Source organism: Tenrec ecaudatus, chromosome 8 (genome assembly GCF_050624435.1).
Source record: "Tenrec ecaudatus isolate mTenEca1 chromosome 8, mTenEca1.hap1, whole genome shotgun sequence".
In the NCBI taxonomy this organism is placed as follows: domain Eukaryota; kingdom Metazoa; phylum Chordata; class Mammalia; order Afrosoricida; family Tenrecidae; genus Tenrec; species Tenrec ecaudatus.
Window position 1 is genome coordinate 3,683,583 of NC_134537.1, and position 20,006 is coordinate 3,703,588.

At 44.5% G+C, this 20,006-nt stretch overlaps 1 protein-coding gene across 2 annotated transcripts in view; it reads right to left on the reverse strand.

Moving 5' to 3' along the window:
* The window catches only part of CP (ceruloplasmin), an 83,563-nt gene that overhangs the window by 23,222 nt on the left and 40,335 nt on the right, over nucleotides 1-20,006 (reverse strand). For both annotated transcript variants that reach the window (XM_075555905.1, XM_075555904.1), the window contains exons 10-15: nucleotides 14,489-14,639; nucleotides 12,603-12,815; nucleotides 10,904-11,111; nucleotides 10,148-10,287; nucleotides 8,925-9,053; nucleotides 360-466 (exon numbers count right to left, since the gene is read on the reverse strand). In XM_075555905.1, the coding sequence (XP_075412020.1) occupies nucleotides 360-466; nucleotides 8,925-9,053; nucleotides 10,148-10,287; nucleotides 10,904-11,111; nucleotides 12,603-12,815; nucleotides 14,489-14,639 (948 nt within the window). The remainder of the gene's footprint in view (nucleotides 1-359; nucleotides 467-8,924; nucleotides 9,054-10,147; nucleotides 10,288-10,903; nucleotides 11,112-12,602; nucleotides 12,816-14,488; nucleotides 14,640-20,006) is intronic.

Below are 20,006 nucleotides of genomic sequence, written 5' to 3' on the forward strand. Positions count from 1 at the left end.
TAGCCACTATCAGCAGTCGTACAGTAGAACCAAATAGAACATCAGTTTGATTCCAGCTCAGAGTGACCCTGCAGAACTGAGCAGAATTGCCTTCCTAGGCTTTCGGGCCATAAATCTTTATGGGAGGAGTTGGCTTCATCAATCCCTTGAAGTGGCTAGTAGTGGATTCCAACCGCACACCTTGTGGTTAGCAGTCACAAGAGAGTTATAACTATATCCTTAAACAAGCCCTGCCCCCGAAGAAAAAGTGTAGTGTAGAGCTTAATACAGGAATTTTAACACAGAAAACCTAACTCCATCTTCTTTTAATTGTAGGTCTAATTTGGGAATTGCCAAAACACAAATGGTTTGAAGTTTACCTTCACTTGATCCACAGTTGAATAGTAAGCCCATGGAATACATGCCATATCCTGTGTCCCAGCTCCAGATCTTTCCGGAATTTTCCATACGTAGGTCCGAGTTTCACCTAAATTAATGAAATATTAATATTTAGATATATTTATATCTAACCACTGACCCAGGAATGAGAGAATCAGAGCAATTAAGAACTAAAGAGCAATCTGCTTGAGACTGTTTTCAGGAATGCAGTTTGCTGTGTTTGGTTTTTCTTTGTGTTAATTGTGGTGAAAATGTACACACAACAATATCTGCCAACACAATAACTTCTGCAAAATTCAGGAATTCAGTATTAAGAAAATCTGTAAGACATACTTTTATGTCTTTTAATGCCAATTATGAATTGATTGTGATAGGCTGTATCACAAAAGCCGGGAAGGAACAATGCTAATATTGTAACTGATCTTCCTTTAGCTTGAAGTGTATTTCCTTAATACGTTGTTCTTTTCGAATGCCAAGTGACGCCCCGCCCTGCAGTGGCTGTTACATTTCCCCAGTCTTCCCTATGGTCATGGATCTGGCCTGTTCTGGGCAGTGCCCTGGGCTTCACTGTGCCTTCCGTCTCTCCATATTTTCTATCATCTTTAGCAATTTCCTGAAGGATGGTCCTTCCTTGCCAAGGATCCGTTAGAGCGCTTGATGTCATAGGCCCTTGACCTAGTACAATTACTTCTTCTCTGCTGCAATTCACTCTGTCTCGATTCTGTACCTGTAAGACCCGACCACACCCTGGATGTTGACACGGGCAGGGTGCGTTTCATTGTGAAGATGGCTATTCATGCCACCCTCTCACCTTGCCAGTGTCCCACCCTCTTTCTGGGTGCTCTGGGCTCTTCTCCAGCAGGCTCTCTCTTGCTTGTGACCTTAGGGCTTCCTGTACAAGCTACTCATGACCTTGACTTTTGGCTATGCCTTCTCACCAATTCTGATCCTTCTCACCGCCCATCCATCCTGTTCATGTATTTCATAGTCACGCCATCAGGTTTTCACTGAGCCCTTGCTAGTCCAGCAAGCCTTTACAAGGGATCACACAAGGCACAGTCAATGGTGTGGGGGCCATCTCTGACCTCTGACTTCCCTGTTGCCAAGAGGCAGGGGTCAGAACATGCCTCTGTGTTCCACACCTTTGCCTACTCACACGCCGTTCCTCCCACTTGCCTCTACTTCTATCCTAAGGTTGGTAACTTCTTACAGTGGCCACATAGAACTCATGGACGATACTCACAATTATGGGGGTGGATTAGAGAAGGCAATAGGTTATCACAAGCCAGGATCAGTCCATATGAAGCATATAGCTATTGGCCCAGCCAGCAGCCAAGCCTCTCCTGTCCCCAGCCTCTCAGACACGTGCTCCCCCTTCCAAAGGCCCTGGGCTTTCTCTGCTGCTGCTTCCAAGATTGAGCATCCTTCCAGCCACGGCTCCTCTGTCCAGCTTCCCCTTGACTGCCTGCAACCTTGCATTACCCTGTTGTCCCACATCCTTCAAGGCTAGACCAAGGCATCATGGATGATGGAGAATTGTCCAAGAGCTAGTGGGCAGTGGGCCTACTGTAACCAGGTCTTTTGGTGATATCATTTGTGGTGACCTGTGAAAAGCACCTGAGGCCCAAACATGACCTCTATGGAGCCTGGACCATCAGGCCTTGAGGAAATTTTGAAAAATTATTTAAAATGTGAAATGTTGGATAACATGATAGTCAACAAGTGAGGAACAGGTGTGTCATATTAAACTTAAGCCTATCACAATAGAACTAAAAAACATACAACCAAAACCATGCTAACCCAGGGGAGGGAGGGGAAAAAGAGGAGCTGATGCCAAGGCTCAATAGAAGGTAAATGTTCAGAAAATAATGATGGCAACATATGTACAACTATGCCTGATACAATTGATGTATGAATTGTTATAAGAGCTGTAAAAGCCCCCAATAAAATGTTCTATTAATTAATTAAATAAATAATGACACTAGCCCATTTCATCTTCTTTTTATAATCAGTACTGGAATAAAGGATGGAAGAAAATAAAGATTTGATAGCTACAAGGGGGCAGTTTCAAATATTTGTAGATTAATTCCATTTTTCCTCAGACTTTTGATGATCTCTCACACGCATGCAAGTGTACATATAGAAATGCATCTGTGTGTATTACACATTTATAACAAAGCAAGGTGGTGATATTTATAGCAATTAGGATCCTCAGTTCTACTACTGGCCATGCCATTGTAATGTATTTAAAAGCACTTGTTCCACCACCACGCATAGACACTCTCTTTGCCCTCAGCAGTCACCTTAGCTGATCACGAGTTCACCTGGAAGGGGACTCAAACCTTCCTTCCTGCAGTCAGGCTACAATTAGGCTGCTCTAGCGCTACCCTGTGGGGCACGGTTGTGCAAATCAACATCTAAGGTCTCTCCTGTGTTCCAGACCTACTCTGCTCTGCCTCCAGGAGGCCCGGTCAGTCTGGTTTCCTTTGATGACTAGGATCAATCACCCCAGCCAATGGCAACTGCTTTCTTCGCCTGTTAAGCAAGAGGCAGCAGGAGCCCAAGGTAACCAGGTGCTCAGTTCAGTGGTAGCAGTGTTGGGCCTCACTGGAAGCACACGCCCTGTGGAACCAGGACATCTACACCCATAGAGCGCAGGACTGTGGAGATAGGAAGCAAATGTTTTGCAAGTGGGTCACTAGGGCGAGCAGGGGTGCCACTCCCATTTCCACCGCTGGCTTTCTGCACCCGTGAATTCTGGCTTTGGGAGAAATAGCAACATAAATCGGATGATGGCTTACCGCACATACAGCCCCTTGCCCCTACCCCAAGAACATTGCCCCAACTATGCAAAGTAGTGTCACCTAGCTGGCACGAAAACTGTATCTCTGGAAAGCTATTCCATCCGTCTGTCTAGCCAGCCGCTCCAGGATGATGGGGAACGTGGTTGGTGTCAGGTGGCATCAGGTCTGCGCAGACTCACAGCGACCTTTCGGAGAGCAGACCCAGGCACACTGGCCAGCTCTGCACTGTCCTCACAGCTGTTCTGCTTGAGCCCAGTGATGCGGCTACAGGGTTGGTCACCTTGAGAGTCTTCCTCTGTTTTGCTGATCCTCTATTTACCAAGCACAATGTCCTTCTGCAGAGACTGGAACTCCTGACAACATGTATGTGAGACATCGCACCGTCATGGCTCCTAAGGAGCATCCTGGCTGTTCTTCGAGAACAATAGTCCGGGTTGTCCTGGCAGTCGATGGCACTTTGAATAGTCTTTGCCAGCGCCAACATTTACATGCATCCATTCTCCTGCAGTCTCCTGGATCTGTCCTCCAGCTTCCACATGCCCGCGAGACCACTGAAGACACCCTGGTTTGGGCCAGGTGCATCTTAGTCTTCAACGCGATCTCCTGGCTCTTCAGCACTTCAAAGAGGCAGTTTGCAGCAGATTCACTTTTAACGAGGAAGATGGAGTGAAGATTTCAGAATCTTCGTTTGCTGCTGGGTCATGACTCAAAAGGAGGAGAAATAGCTGCAAGCGTTCATAATGTAAGAATGACATGGGACCAACTCGGACATCCTCTGGTTGCATGGTCGGGGGAGAATCAAACTTATCGGTAGAGTCCTATACCACACGTGTCTCCATCTCCCAAGGCTCTTTATCAGTTCGGACACTCAAAAGTTCTCCCCGTAATGCTCTTTCCTTCTCTGGTGAATTAAATGAATCCCTGCAATGGACTCACAGAACTCACAAACCATACTTAAAATTATGAGCTTTATTAGGAAAGTTAACAAGTTACAATTTAGCATCAGAAATGCTCAGGTTACAGTTCTTTGGTCAGGACAGCCTCTTAGCCATGTCCAAAGTCAGGCCAATCTGTGGACCTTGGCCTCTCAGTCACATGTCTGCTTGGCTTCTGCCCTGATCAGGGAGTGTTACAAATTTCCTTTAAGTTCTAATAAATGCCCAAAGGGTGCATCACTTCATGCTAAACCTGAACTCAAAGACACTCAGCTCTAGCTGACTCCCTGGGTCCTTGAAAACCAAGCTCCCAAATTAAGTGCCTGGAGGTATCTCACTCTGCAAGCAAAATTTGTGCCCAAAGGCACTCAACTGTACCCATTCTGTTGGCTGGAAGCTTTGTCTAATGCTCTGGCTCTTCATTCTGCTGCCCCCCCTTCCGTTGTCATAGCTTTCTAACCCTGGATCAAGAAAGTTCAATGTGCAAGAATCTCTAGGTCCAAAGGATAAACCACTCTTGGTTTATTTTTCTTGATGGTAGTGAGATCCTCACCTCCTGCTTCTGAAATGGCTCATTTTACACCCAGCAGGATGACAAGATTTACCAATCCCTCCTTAGATTTCCAAGTTCACAACCATGCTAACAATCACTCACATCAGAATATACTCCGATCAGCATCTCCCACACTTTCTCTTAGATTCATTAGGAAAGGAGGAAACACATCCAATAGTTTGGTGGGAGTTACTATGGATAGAAGAGTCATATCCATCAGGCCTCTACTTAAGTACTCCCTCAACACAAGAACACTTTGTTCTATTAACCTGGCATTCCATGATGCTCACTTCCCAACATGATTGCTGAAGGCAAAATGGGTGCATAAGCAAATGTGGTGAAGACAGTTGATGGTGACTGGCTAGCAAAAGATATAGCATCTGGGGTCGTAAAGGCTTAAAGCTAAACAAGCGGCCATCTAGCTCAGCAGCAACAAAGCCCACATGAAGGAAATACACCAACCACTGTAATCATGAGGTATCAATAGGATCAGGTATCAGGCATCAAAGGCCCAGAATTAAAAATAATATCAATGTGAATTAGGGGGTGTGCAGAGTGGAGACCCAAAGCCCATATCTAGGCAATTGGACATCCCCTTAAAGAAGGGTCATGGGGAGGAGATGAGCCAGTCAGGGTACAGTATAGCACCAATGAAACATACTACTATTTTCCTCTAGTTCTTTAATGCTTCTCCCCCCCCCCACTATCATGACCCCACTTCTACCTTACAAATCTACCTAGACCAGATCATGTACACAGGTACAAATAAGAGCTGTAAACACAGGGAATCCATATAACCCCTCAGGACTGATATTGAGAGTAGCCATATCAGGAGGGGAAGGGGAAGGTGGGGGTAGAAATGGGGAATCGATCACAATGATCTACACATAACTTCCTCCCAGGGGGAATGGACAACAGAAAAGTGGGTGAAGGGAGACATTGGTCAGTATAAGACATGAAAAAAATAATAATTTATTAATTATCCAGAGTTCATGAGGGAGGGAGGATAAAAACTGAGAAGCTGATACCAAAGGCTCAAGTAGAAAGAAAATGTTTTGAGAATGATGATGGCAACAAATGTACAAATGTGCTTGGCACGATGGATGGATGGATGGATAGATTGTGATAAGAGCTGTAAGAGCCACCATAAATGATTAAAAAACAACAATAGTCATATCAAGAAAATCACTATACTACCATCATTGGAATAAAGAGTATACATAGTATGAATCTAGGACATTTTAAGTCACCAAAGTGGAATGCATAAACATCTATATGCTAGGCATCAGTGATCTGAAATGGACTGGTATTGGCGATTTTCAATTGGACAATCATGATTTACTATGCCAGAACAAATGACAAATTCAAGAGGAATGACATCGCATTTAGTATTAAAAAGAATGTTTCAAGACATACTTTGAAATACAGTACTGTCTGAATAGGATAATGTCTATGTGCCTAAACGGAAGACCAGTTAACACAACTGTTACTCAAATCACTAAAGCCAGTAATGAAGAAATTAAAGAAGTGTACCAATTTCTTCAGTCTTTCAATTAAACACACAGTCAAAAAGTATTGATAACTGCAGGCGATTAGAAAAAGAGTTGAAAACATAGAAGAGTAATTAGCGGTTGGAAAATACGGCCTTGGAGACGGAGATGAAACTGGAGAGCAGAGGAAGGGATGTTGCAAGATGAAAAAGATAACATAAATGATGACTGTCTATGAACCTCACCAGATGGAATACACAGGAATCAAATTTACGACATCTGTGGGAAGAGACAACATCATGATAAACAGGAAAGATTGAAGGTGTATGGGCTTCATTTGACCATATCCACAATCAAAGTTCATGGACACAGCAGTGTCTTCAAATGGCACGGCGCTAGGTAATCTGTGGCAAATGGCTTCTTTGCCTGTGTTGTCAGGAGTGGGTCAAAGTTGGCGCCCAGTGCCCCCAGCTTCCTGATTGTCCCTATGTCTCCATCCCGACTTCGGGATCCCATTTCTACATAGTCGAGGCCCTCACTTTAATTTCAGATACCATGTGAGTTCTTAAATGCAGTTGTGTTTCATTCAGCCACTCTGGTGCTATTTGACTCTAGGATCTGCTTTGATGGCAGCTTAGCTACCACAGGAAAGAAGGCTTTCTTTCAAGGTAAAAGTAAGACAACTTTCATGTCTTACATGTGGCCCTGGAGCGCTGCCCTCCCTCCTTTCACTCTTTGGTCAGGTGAATGCAGGAAGAACACATCAGCTTCCTTAAGCTCCTCATTCTGACGAAACTGTAGGAATGTTCAATCACACAGAGCCTTGTCTCACGAAGAGCTGATATTTTGCATAACTATATTTCCACCTGGTGCTATGGATGAGTAGCGCCCTCTCTGCTACTGGAGGCAGAACTATTAGCACCATTAAAACCAGGCCGATTCGAAAGTCAAATCAGAAAACTCATCTTAATGATTTGTTCCTCTAGAACTCCGCTGTACAGATGTCTTAGGCTGGGCTCTCTCAAGGGAAAAATCAATGTACTGTATAATAATCTAATGAATCTAATCTGATATAATTAATATATCATTTATAGACAATGTAATATAATAGAATGTTATATATATCCATGAGCTAATTCCTCGAAATACATATTTTATAAATATATGTATCAGTATATTTTGGTTATTAAATATATGTTTATATACTTTTACTTCATATAGAAATATAGTTAATGTATATTAAATATATATTATATATGGATATGATTATGTATATACAATATATTTCAAGAAACTATCTCATGGAGTCATGGAAGCTGGCCAGTTCCAAATCTGTGGGTCAGGCTTCAGGTCAGAGGCTTCATGTGACTCATGTCTACATGTCTACAAGTCAGAGGGCAGCTTGATAGCTTATGGGGTTTTGGGAGCTGGAAAATAGCCACTATGAAGGTCATTTGGCAGGCTGATGGCTCACAGCCAGTAGGACAAGGAGTCGGACGCAGGATCAAGGATCGATCACAAGCTTGGCCAGACCGTCCACCTCTGTCGGATGCAGGCCACACCTCCCAGGTCTCATCCCTTTCAACAGACTGGCTGCTCATATCAAATCACAAAGTGGAGGATGCTGGCAAAGGATTTGCCCCACTAAGCATCACAGTCAACTAAAATGAGCACAATGTTAACCACTGACCAGCACATGATTTCTCTCGACTGCCACTTCCGACTGATACACACCAAGCAGAACAGTCCTTTGAAAAGTCTTTGTTAAAATCACCACTCTATGGCCTAAAGCCCTGACATGGGCTTTTATTATAATGCAATGTAATGCGGTGCAACGTAACAAATATAAATATCACAAAACATAATAAAGTCTAGCATCCTAAAGATGGCCTGTGCAGTCCTCCGCCGGCCAGCCCTGCCCCCCTTCAGATTTCCTCTCCCCACGCGCAAACCCTTGTGGACTCCAATCTAGCTCTGGGCTCTTTTCCCTGCGTCAGACATGAGCACATTCTCATCCCCAGTCTGAGCTAGCTCTTCCCCCATTATTATCTTTTTCATAGCATTTTTCACACTGACATTTAACTCTACATAATGCATCTATTTATTGTTTATCTTACAAACGTGTGGGGGCCCTAAAGGGATTGTTTGCTGTTGTAATTGTTTGTTTTTATCTCAGTCTCCTAATTGAATGGAACAAGTCTAGACAGATTTTTCCCCCCTCATCTTATTAATAATTAGTCATTTCTAACTACCTGTGGATAAATGGTCTTCTAGAAGCCTGGCTGGCAATAAAAGAAAATTGTTTTCCATGAAAGAGAACACATACCCTTTGTATATAATCTATGACATCTTTTAACCTGTTCATTAAGGAAATGCTTCTAGTCTATGCCAGATACCAGCTTCTGGGGATTTAAATGCAAGGAACGGCCTGTAGCCCTTAGCATCTGGGGGAGGCAAGCCTGGAAGTACTCAGTCGCACGCAGTCAGTACTCAGTCCGCTGTAGGCTGAGCAATCACAGCCCAGTTGACTCCTGGTTGAGTTGTCGCCTTCATGCTTTCCCTGTAGAGCCCCTCTGTGGATTTCGTGGTACATGCATGTGCATGTGTGCACGATGCACACAGACATACCTCCCTGCATCTCTTCTTCAGAATCTCCTCCTCACTTCTTTGAGACAGACTCCTTTGGAGAGAGTGTCTCCATGATAGCACTCTGCTCTGGGAAGGCTAGAGTCTACCATGCTCCCTCCTCCCCATCCCAGAGTACCTGGTAAGGTGGGAACCACTGTAGAACTGTCTGTCTTCACCCCATGGGCGTGGATTGAGTAGGATCTCGTGGCCATGTTTCTAAAGATGATTTTCACTGTGTCTTTGACGTCCGCATGAAGTACTGGGCCTGCAGGAGTGAACAGGAAGAGTAGCTTGGTCTACTTGGCAGATAGAAGGTTCCAGCCCAGTCTCAAAATCAGGAAACAGTTAACTTCCTCAGCACGAAGGCTGGAGTCTGTGGTTCCTTCCCTGCTGCGTCCTGCTGGAGCTACTCTTGGATTTTCTCCTGAACTCTGGGGACTCATGTGCAGATGTTAGACATGGCTGGGCTGAAGAAGACTACGTGCCAGCGAAAGTTTGGGCTAGAAGGTCTCTCTTTGAGGGTCGAAGTCTAAACAGAGCGAGTTTGCTCTGGCCTTGCCCCAGCCAGCAGGCATTTCACAGAGATGCCTGCATTTCTGAAATGAATGGTTGCCCAAACCTTCCTAGAGTGAATTTATTTACCACCGCCTTTCAAAGTGTGGGCTACTAGTCCCATTTTCACCCCCAGCCAATCTTGGTTCATCTCCTACCTGGTAATGAACCCCCCAAAACCCAAACAAACAAGACACTGATGCCATATGACTTGCCCCCCACCTTCAAGTTCTAGGGATGGGTGAGGCTCTAGAAGTGTGAAAATTCACAATGCTTAAGGTGAGAAGTTGTGTTCTTTGCAGTTGATAGTTTTCAAGAAAATGTCCAAGATCAGCGCTGATCAGCATTTTGACCTTATCTTAAAGAGATTCCTGGAAAATCTGGGGCAGCCTTTCCTCAGTCACACGCACATTTACCCCGTTTGCACCTCTCCACGTGGCCATTTCAATTAACGTAAAAAATTAGTGACTCACTCTGATTGTTTAGAATTGGGCGAAAGGGGGGAATGTTTTGATGAAGGATTTCATCAGGAAGTAATTTATACGAATGTCACACACAAAACGATCATTTTGATAAGGCCCAAGTCTATAGAATTGCGTCAATATGTGAGAGAACACACCGTTTCTGGCTGAAACGGGTGCGATTTATCAGACCAGTCTTCAGTGAATGTATGCGCTCATCTTGTAAGAGGCATGTTTATCGAATCCCCGTGACCCCGTGAAGCCCGCTGACAAACAGTCACTGCTCATCAAGGGCACCCCACGCTGCAGCCCACCTTCACCTCCCGAGTCACAGCTGTGGACCCACCTAGAATTCCCAGATGGGCTTCCTCTGCTTTCCTCACCACGGCAACGCTGAACGTGCTGTCAGTGTATTGTCGATACACTACTTTCTTGTACTTTGAGCCGATGTAAAATTCTTCCTTATCTAAAAACGCATTTGAAACGCTTAAAAGAAAGGGGGGGGGATTAGTGCGTGCCTGGATGAAGGCAAAAGCTTTAAGTGTTCAAATCTGAACCCAAATCAAGTCCTTACTGGATAACTACGCCAAGAAACCCACTGCCATCGAGCCTACGCTGACTCATAGCGAACCCCTGTGGGCTTCTGAGCCGGAACCCACCCGTTCCGGGAGCAGAAAGCCCAGTCTGTCTATCTCCCTCGCGGCTCAGGTGGCTCAGGAACTGCTGGCCACACAGATCGCAGCTCAGCGGGTATCCATTACACCACGCTGGGAAAGCAGGTGGTTTTCAATCATCACTCTCCCATGCCAGCAGCAGAGGGTCAAACTTCAAAAGCAGGTGTGGTGGAAAGGTGGGAAGGGGGCCTGGGAAACAGTGGAGCCAGCTGCATCTCAGCCCTGACTCTGTTGCTGGTGGCAGTGACCTCAGCCAGGCCTAGCGGCTGCTTCTGCTGTGTGGTGATGGTCGTTCCTCAGTGCAGCGGTTTCCTAAACTGTGCCTAGATCTTCCTGCTCTGAAAAGGAAACTTGAAGCTACAGGCTGAGCGAGTTGGGTGTGAGAGTGGGGTAGAGTGGAGTGGGGTGGGGTGGGGTGGGGGGATTACTTTAGCTCTTGTAAACGATGCAGCTCCTTTTCCCACTCCCGCTGTGGAGAATAATCCCATTCCACCTCCACGGCTGCGATGTAGTAGGTCTTCTCTCCCGTGTAGTACGTGGAGTCTTGCGATTGGCGGCTGCAGTGGTTCACGGTGTATTTTTGCTTCATGCCGCCTAGGTAGTGGTCCGTTGTGAGACACTCAACATCAAACGTCCCTGGGAGGGCCGATCAGAGAGCATATCACCTGGGTGCTCACCGCCTCAGACCACCACCAGGATCCTTACCCTCAGCTTCTGTTCGAGCCCCTGCCTTCTCATACCTCCGTCTCCATCTCCTACTCTCCCCATTACTGCTGCTCCCAGAGCAGGCCCAGCGTGTATCTGCCACAGGGCCTTTGAGCTTGCTGTTTTCTCTGCCTGGAACATTTCTCTCTCGATTATCCACCTGGCTCACAACCTCACTTCACTCAGGGCACCCTGATTGCCACCTTCTCAAAGACGCTTGAGAAGCCTTTGAGATGTCCCTCCCCTCCCCCATCCTCTTCCCTCATCATAGCATTTGACATACGTGTCTTAGTTTACTTATTCTTTTGTCTGTCTCTTGCTTTAGAATGGCAATTCCATGCGAGCGTTTCATCTTATTGTGATACCTTTATTTGTGGAATGGCCTTAGGAAAACGGGACACTGGAAGCATCCTCGTTTTAGAGGTACACGGTGACCCAAATAATGCCTGCATTAACTTAGCATAGTTTGGTTAATTAATTTTCTTTTTCTTTTAATTAATTCATTTTACTCCTTCAGAGGCAGGCCTGTGGGGTCTCTGATTTGACGTGACCATAGTTCTAGTCCTTTCGGCAGTCCATGGTAAACGGGGTCTGTCTTGGGAGAAGTACAACCAGTAAGCTCCTTAGAGACAGGGATGGCAAGACTTCGTCTCACATTCTTAGGACATGTTATCAGGAGAGACCCGTCTCCTTCTTGATAAAAGAGAGGGGCGTTGAAAAAGAGGCAGGCCCTCAGCGCGATGGATAGACACAGAGGCTGCGACAATGGGCTCAAATATAAGAACAATTAATCCTGAGGGAGGTGCCGGACCAGGCAGTGTTTCATTCAGTTGTACATCAGGTCACTGTCAGACGGAACCCACTTGATGGCACCTAGCCACCACACCAACGTCGTTGTAATGTAAGCTAGTCCAGCTCATGCAACCAGTCAACAGCACGACCAGATAGTGTCTACGCCGCTGAGAAATGCTGGGAACCTTAGATGCATAGCCCTTGTGGACGTCATCCCTCTCCTAGCCTGATGTGCCAGCTGACATCAAAAGGACCATCATCTTAAAGGGGACCACAGTTAGCACTGTACTGCGTGGAAACAGGCAATCACAGGCTACCCTTTTCTGGGTCAGGATCGTGCAGGACCCCGCGCAGTGTTTGCTTTGGTTGTGCATAGGGTCGCCGTGGGTCACCACGGACTCAATGTCGCCTAACCACAACCAGAACACCCTTTCTTGAGCTCGCCCACCCCACAAAGAGAGGTCAGCCTGTCTTGTGTATACGTCAGCAGGCGACTGACCCAGACTGGCTCTTCCCAGGGGTGGGGAGCAGGGACACTTGGGAGGCTTGTGGAAGGGATGAGCTTATCAACATGATCTGCATCAAGGTTTTTAACTGGCATCGAGCCTTGACCTGTTTTCAAGCAAGCACCTTGTGTGTCAGGCTGCATGAGGAGTGTCAGCGTTGTCTGAGGGAAGAGGTTTGCTGTGTCTCTCCTTTGTTGTTTAGACAGGTAGGTGTTGCCTGAAAAGTAGATCCCGTGGATGTCGGCCTCGTTGCCAGCACTGAATAGGTACCAGACGACGGAATCTCCTTCGCACATGCTGAGACCGGGCTGATTCCCGTACATGAATCCATTCATGGCTGGAAAAGTCAGGGAAATCACATTTTAAATGCAGTTCATTTTGCATCAAAGGACACAACAACCCCTTACACGTACCAGAAACAACTTGAGTCTTAATGATAAAAGACCCATTGGGGCCCTCCCACTTTATGTCTGAGGGTACCGGCAGCTCCTTGCTGTGCCCAGCCCTTCCAGAGCAATCCTCGCTGAAAGGGGAACAGTTGGACGCCTGCCCTTTGACGCTCTGCACCCTGGCCCTGGCTCTATGGCAGTCTCACGGTTCTTCTCAGCTAGCAACCTCGCCGTGACTCTCGGGGTCTTCGTGGTGGCCCCAGTTCTATGAACAGTAACAGTCTTTCCTGGGGACCACAGACTGAGAAGGTCCGGTGTCCAGGACATTCTCTGGCTCATTCTGAATGACAGGAGAGAGCACTTCAGGACTCTCTCTCGCATTACTTTTTCTACTAGATAATATTTGTAACACTTCCAAAAGACAGCGGCAAACCATCTTTTAGAAATCATGGGGAGTGTAATTCGTACCCGCTGAGGTGGGGAAAGTTATAAGACAACTTTTCCTTTTTTTAACCTTCTACCAGCCCCAGTGCTTTTCACAGGTTGTCTGTCAGCCGCGTGGGCCTCTTGAACCAGGATTGCAGTGGAAGGGAAGTGTAGCCCAGGTGCTGCTGGTCTCCACGAAGGAGAAATCTCAGTGCTTCAGGACACCGGCACATTTCAGCTCCCAAGTGAATCTAACATAGGTAAGGGTGAGTCTCGCCGAAGTCTACTGATGATACTTATCTTTATACGTACTGAATAATAAAATGAGCCTGACATGATTGAGGACCCCTGATGGGGTCTTTGGCTACATGTGGGGCTGTTAACCAAAATGTCAGTTGTTTGAATCCACTGGGCGCTTTTGCTCCTCTAAAGATGAACAGCCTCAGAAACCCAAAGCAGCAGGCCCATAGGGCCAGTCTGAGTCGGGGTTGACTAGATGGCGAGACTTTGTCTCACGTACTTTGGAGAGGTCAGGAGAGAACAGTCCTGGAGAAGGACATCGTGTTTGGTAGAGTGGAGCGGCAGTGAAAGAGGAAGGCATTGACAAGGGGGATTGACACTGTGGCTGCAACAAGGGGCTGAAGCACAGGTCCAGCAGTTGGGGGTCTGGTACTGGACCGGCGGCGCTTCCTTCTTTGGTGCCTGAGATCGCCATGGGTTGGAACCAACTTGATGGCACTCAACAGCAGCGGGTGTTGAGTATCATTGAGTCAGGGAGGAGAAAATCGTGACTTCATTAGTTCTTAAAGTTGAGTATTCACCAGAATCACCAGAGTTGGTCAAAGATAGATTGTTGGGATTCTCTCACCGGCATTTCTGATTCGGGAGTTTGGGGTGAGCATTTGCATTTCTGAGACATATTTATGTGAGGCTGCTGCTGCTGGTCTGGGGACTACACATTTTAAAAATGTCTTACTACTCCCAACTCAGTGAAACGGACCGACCCATCAAATAACCAATGCCATTCATCTCAGAGCACCAAATCCCTCACCGATGATCAAGTGGGTGTAAGCACAGGACAAACGTGCCCCAGGACGAGCGTGCCCCAGGACGAGCGTGCCCCAGGACGAGCGTGCCCCAGGACGAGCGTGCCCCAGGACGAACGTGCCCCTCTGGTGGCTGATCAACTACTTACAGTGCATCTTATTCGATTCTTGAAAGTCGGCATCTTCCTTATCTACCTGATCAGGTGCTGTAGTGAACGTCCTGATATTATCATCCAGGAGTAAGCTTTCATTCTCATCAAACACGGTGGGAAACAAATAGAACTCCTTGTCGACCTCTTTCTGTGAAGGAGAACAAGAGCCGTGGGGCGAGGATAAGTCAAGTGGGGAGACTCTGTGTACACGGACAACGCTAGAGGAGAGTCAGGATGGAAATGTCCCTTCTTCCTTGGGAACGCCGGCTCATGCAAGGCTACACTTGCCCATCGGGGGTTGCGTTCACACGTGTGAAACAGATGCTTGAGGGACTGTGTTAACTTGAGTCTCTGCATCTAAATGTTCCCCTATCTTCCTAACGGCCTGTCTCCCTGCCCGTGCTAGTTAAAATGAGCACCGGGGAATTTTTTATTAATGAGGGATGGGATATGCGCATGTGCTGGAAATCAGGAAAGGCAAAACTATTCACGAAAGCTTCTTATAAGATTCAGCTGGTGGAAGCCGACTGAGGGCAGAATCATCTGAAGTAGCCTTCCACGTGAGTTGAAGCAGGGCTCCGCACCTCTCTATCCATCTCAGCCGGCGTGCTCCCCACCTCCTACCATGCCCACTGCTCTGATAAAAAGATAAATAACGAGGAGGCAGAGCACTCTCCAGTCCATGGAATGATTCACTATACCAGAAGATCAGCCTGAGCAATAAAGGCAGACGAAGCCACTCCTTCAAAGCAAAGAGCAATTTTAAGCTGTTTAATTACTATTCTCAACAAGAATCAAGAGATGACTACATGTGTTTCCTGTGATCACTCTTTAAGGTGAAAATGCCTTTAAAAAAATCCACTTAAAATAAGACCTAAATGTTAGATTCTGAAGAAAATCAGATCAATAAATTGGAAGACAATCTTAAGAAAATACCTAGAAATCAGGAAAAAATTCAAAGAAGAAAGACACCTATCTATAGTAGGAATTTGAGAGAGAAAAATTGTGCCTGGAGAGGAATCAGTGATAAACAAATGTTTTCCATAAAGTCAAAAGACTAAAGTACTCATATTTCAAAGGTTCCCTGAAAAGGAAAAATTAGTGATTAAAAAAATTATACTTCAACAATTTCTGGTAAGATGTTCAACTTCAAAGATTGAAATATTTCTATAGTAATCTATTTTTAAATGTTATCAAATGAAAAGAATAGCCCTCTGACATATTTTTCTAGGGTAATGGCTACCAGAGGAAATGTCGTATCAGCTACCATTTGAAGGGAGCTAACGATGCAAAATATCTATATGAAGCAAAAAAATTACAAAAATATTGTGAGATTCCATCCACAAACCCACTGTCATTAACTAATTTCTCACTCATGTCAATCCTATCTATGACAGAGTATAATTGCTTCTTAGGAGTTCAAGACCAGCTCTTCTTTTCCTAAACAGTTTTATTGGCCCATAATTTACATATCATACACTTGAACATTTAAGTCATATCAGGGAGAGTTGTACAATCACCACCACATCTATCTTAGACTCAGTTCTCCTGCTCCCTTCCCCACTCCCCCTTCATTATTTACTCTTACAATCCCCTTTCCCTCCCTATAGCTCACCCACTGCCCCTGCGTCCCTACACCACCTTGTATCAGCTATTTATCATTATACATCCACGCCTCCTGTGCTTCATAGCTGGGAAACCCAGCAGAAAACAATGAAAAACAAATCACACTAAGGCGGTAAAGAGTAGATCATATTAGTAGAAAGACAAAATTACAAATAATGGTGTGTGTATGTATGTGTATATATGTGTATATGTATATATATACCATATTAAATGAAGGGGGAAGTGCAGAGTGGAGACCCAAGGCCCAAGTGTCGGCCAATGGAGATCCCCTAATAGAGGCGTTTAGGAGAAGAGATGGGTTAATTAGGGTGCGAGGTAGTACCGATGAAGAACACAGCTTTCCCCCAGATCCTGGATGCTTCCTCCCCCCAGCTACCATGATCCGAATTCTACCTTGCAGGCCTGGATAGGACAGAGGCTGTACACTGGTACATAGGAGGGCTGGAGATACAGGGAATCCAGGGTGGATGATACCTTCAGGACCAAGGGTGTGAGGGGCGATGCTGGGAGAGTGGAGGGTGAGTGGGTTGGAAAGGGGGAACTGATTACAAGGATCCACATGTGACCTCTTCCCTGGGAGAGGGACAGCAGAGAAGGGGGGAAGGGAGACTCCGGATAGGGCAAGATATGACAAAATAATGAGGTATAAATTACCAAGGGCACATGAGGGAGGGGGGAAAGGGGAGGGAGGGGAAAAAAAAAGAGGACCTGATGCAAGGGGCTTAAGTGGAGAGCAAATGCCTTGAGAATGATTGGGGCAGGGAATGTATGGATGTGCTTTATACAATTGATGTATGTATATGTATGGATGGTGATAAGAGTTGTATGAGTCCCTAATAAAATGTAAAAAGAGAAAAGAGGAGAAAAAAATGATTAGGGCAAAGACTGTACAGATGTGCTTTATACAATTGATGTATGTATATGTATGAACTGTGATAAGAATTGTATGAGCCCCTAATAAATTGTTAAAATTAAAAAAAAATTACAAATAATGAGTAAGAAAGAAAAGACCCCTGTCAACATCCAAAGAGCCAGGGAAGAAATTTCTGTCATGGAACATCCAAGAGACACTTGCACCCAGAACAGATTCAGGTCCTGTCTACAGGGAGGTCAGCTGGCCCAAGTATTGAGTCTGATCCAGCAAAATCCAGGTTACAACTGCCAAGACCAGGTTTACAGGAGCAAATGGCCTTTTTCATCCCATGGAATGGGTGGGTTTGAACTGTCGGAACACGTGGTTAGCAGCCAAACACTTAACCCATAATCCACCAGGACTCCCTAAAATTCCAGCAGGCAACTATTATTGTTAGAACTTACATTCTAGTCTACAGAGAAAACAGCAATGAAAAGTTTATATGACATTTTCTGATCGCAAATTTACAAAATAAAATCATAATAGAATAAAATGAAAAAAAATGCTGTGTTTGATTAAAGTAATTCTTAGGTCAAAGAGGAAATAAAGCTAAGTCTAATCATTCCTTAATAATGTGCATGAGAACACTGTGTCAGGGGCTCTCCCCTTCCGCAGGCCGCGGCCCTTTAATGCAGCTCCTCATGTGGTGGCGACCCCCCAACCATAACATTATTTTTGTTGTTACTTCATAACTGCAATTTTGTTACTGTTATGAATCGTAATGTAAATATCTGATATGCAGGATGCATTTTCATTGTTACAAATTGAACATAACCACAGCTTAATGTAAAACGATGGATAAGTATCCAGATTAAGTTCCCATGGTACAGATATTTTTCTCAGTAGTACATTTACCCAGTAATTATAACTCATGAAGTGTCGTTTTACCTCCAATACTACTGCTTTCAACACAATAGCTGCTTTTAACAGAGTAGCTGCTTTCAACACAGCAGCTGCTTTCTACACAATAGCTGCTCTCTACATGTGACTGGTCTGCATAAGTACATTATGGCGCCAACCCTGTCACATACACCTGTATTTGTGCAAAGTGTATGTGATGGGGTTGGCGTGATGATGTCATCATGCCAGGTACTCATATGTGGGGATATCTGCATGTAGGTAGACCCGCCTGGAGATGGATAGAGGAGCAGTGTCTTGGTTCCTAAACCCATTGGAAATATTTTCTGATGGTCTTAGACAACCTCTGTGAAGGGGTCATTTGACCCCCAAAGGGGTTGCGACCCACAGGTGGAGAACCACTGCTGTATATCAACATGTATGGAGTATAACAGAGCATATACATTTAGATCCTAAAAGGTTCTTTTAAATAAGACTGAATAAAAATAAACAAATTAAAAAGAATAAAATGAACAGGAGAGAAGTTAATAAAGACAGTAAAGTTAATCAATCTAAAAGTGACATGTCTAAAAATGACAGGACAAAAATTTACCAGGTTAGTAATAATGAAAGAATATAACCACTTATATGGGGGAGAGAAAACACAGATCATGGTGCATACATAATAAATAGATGATGAAAACTGGCTCAGAAAAAGGTCCTGGAACAGAACAATAACCACAGGTGAAATGTAAATGATAAAATATAAAATCATAAACAAAAATAACTACTTTTAAAAAAATCACCAAGCCAAAATAAATTTACAGAAAAGTTCTTTCAAGTTTCTAAGGAGCACATAGTTTGTATCTATTTAAACTTCTCCATAGTATTAAAAACATGGGAATCTCCCCAACTTATTTAATGAGGCTAGCAGAAGCATGCTATTAAAATGTGAGCAAGAAAAATAAAACCAATCTCACTACAGTAGAACTCAGGACCTTGACGCTAGTCCGTTCTGAAATGAGCATGGAGATGCGATGCAGTTGAGTTCCGAATCAGTTTTTCCCTGAAAATGGATTAATCTGTTCTCGACCACCACGTTTTTACCCTAACCTTGCCTTAAAAAAATCATTTTATTGGGGGCTCTTACAATTCTTATCACAATCCATCCATCCATCGTGTCAAGAACATATGTACATTTGTTGCCATCATCATTCTCAAAACGTTTGCCTTCTACTTGAGCCCGTAAAATTTGGGCCTTAACCTTGCCTTTTTATACAAAATGTTACACAGGCATTTCAAAGAAAATAAGCTTAGAGTTATATAATGTAATGTAAACAAGAAACACAGCATTGAAAAAGTTTTTAACAACTACAGTCTGGCCCAAACCTGAGACAGATGAGGATCTGGATCTGTGGACACGGATGTGGAGAGGAGGGATGGAGAGAGTCATTGCTTGGAAGGGGAGTCCCCTTCCATAAAAGCAACTGGCTGCTGCTTTTCAGGAGGATTTTCCCCCTTTGCTTTTTTCACTAGGATCTGGCTGACTTTCTCTAAAAAAAAAATAAAGGTCTAATGTGGTCTGCTGTTGGTATTTCCTTGACTGTTTTCTAAAAGAATTTACTAAATTATCATCAACAATATTGATAACAGGGTTAACCAGTTCCTTATCATCATGATTCTTTTCAAAAAACTTTCTTAGGACGCAGTTTTTTTTAAATCTAAAAACAGTACAAAAAGCCACAAAAACTAAGAAAATTATAGCAAAATGCTTGGAACACAGCCGCAAAAGGTTTAAACAACGCGAACTAATAACGTCAACTAATGCCGAGCAACTGAAACACGAACTGCTTTTGTAACAAAAATCACCTGCACCAGATTCCAATGCTTTGTTTGAGCTCTGATGCAAACTTCTCTCAGCATTTCATGTTGAAATACAATTATGTCCAGTACTGATGCGGTCGAGGACTGGGCTTCTATTGCATAAGCTTAGGTGAAAAAATTCTAAGTAGAAAACTATCAAAGTTAACTAAAAAATACATCTAAGGCCCCAGAAGTACAAGAATGGTCCAACATTAGGAAATTTATAAAAGTCATGTTTATAGGTCACAGGAGAAAAATATATTATCACCTTCAGGA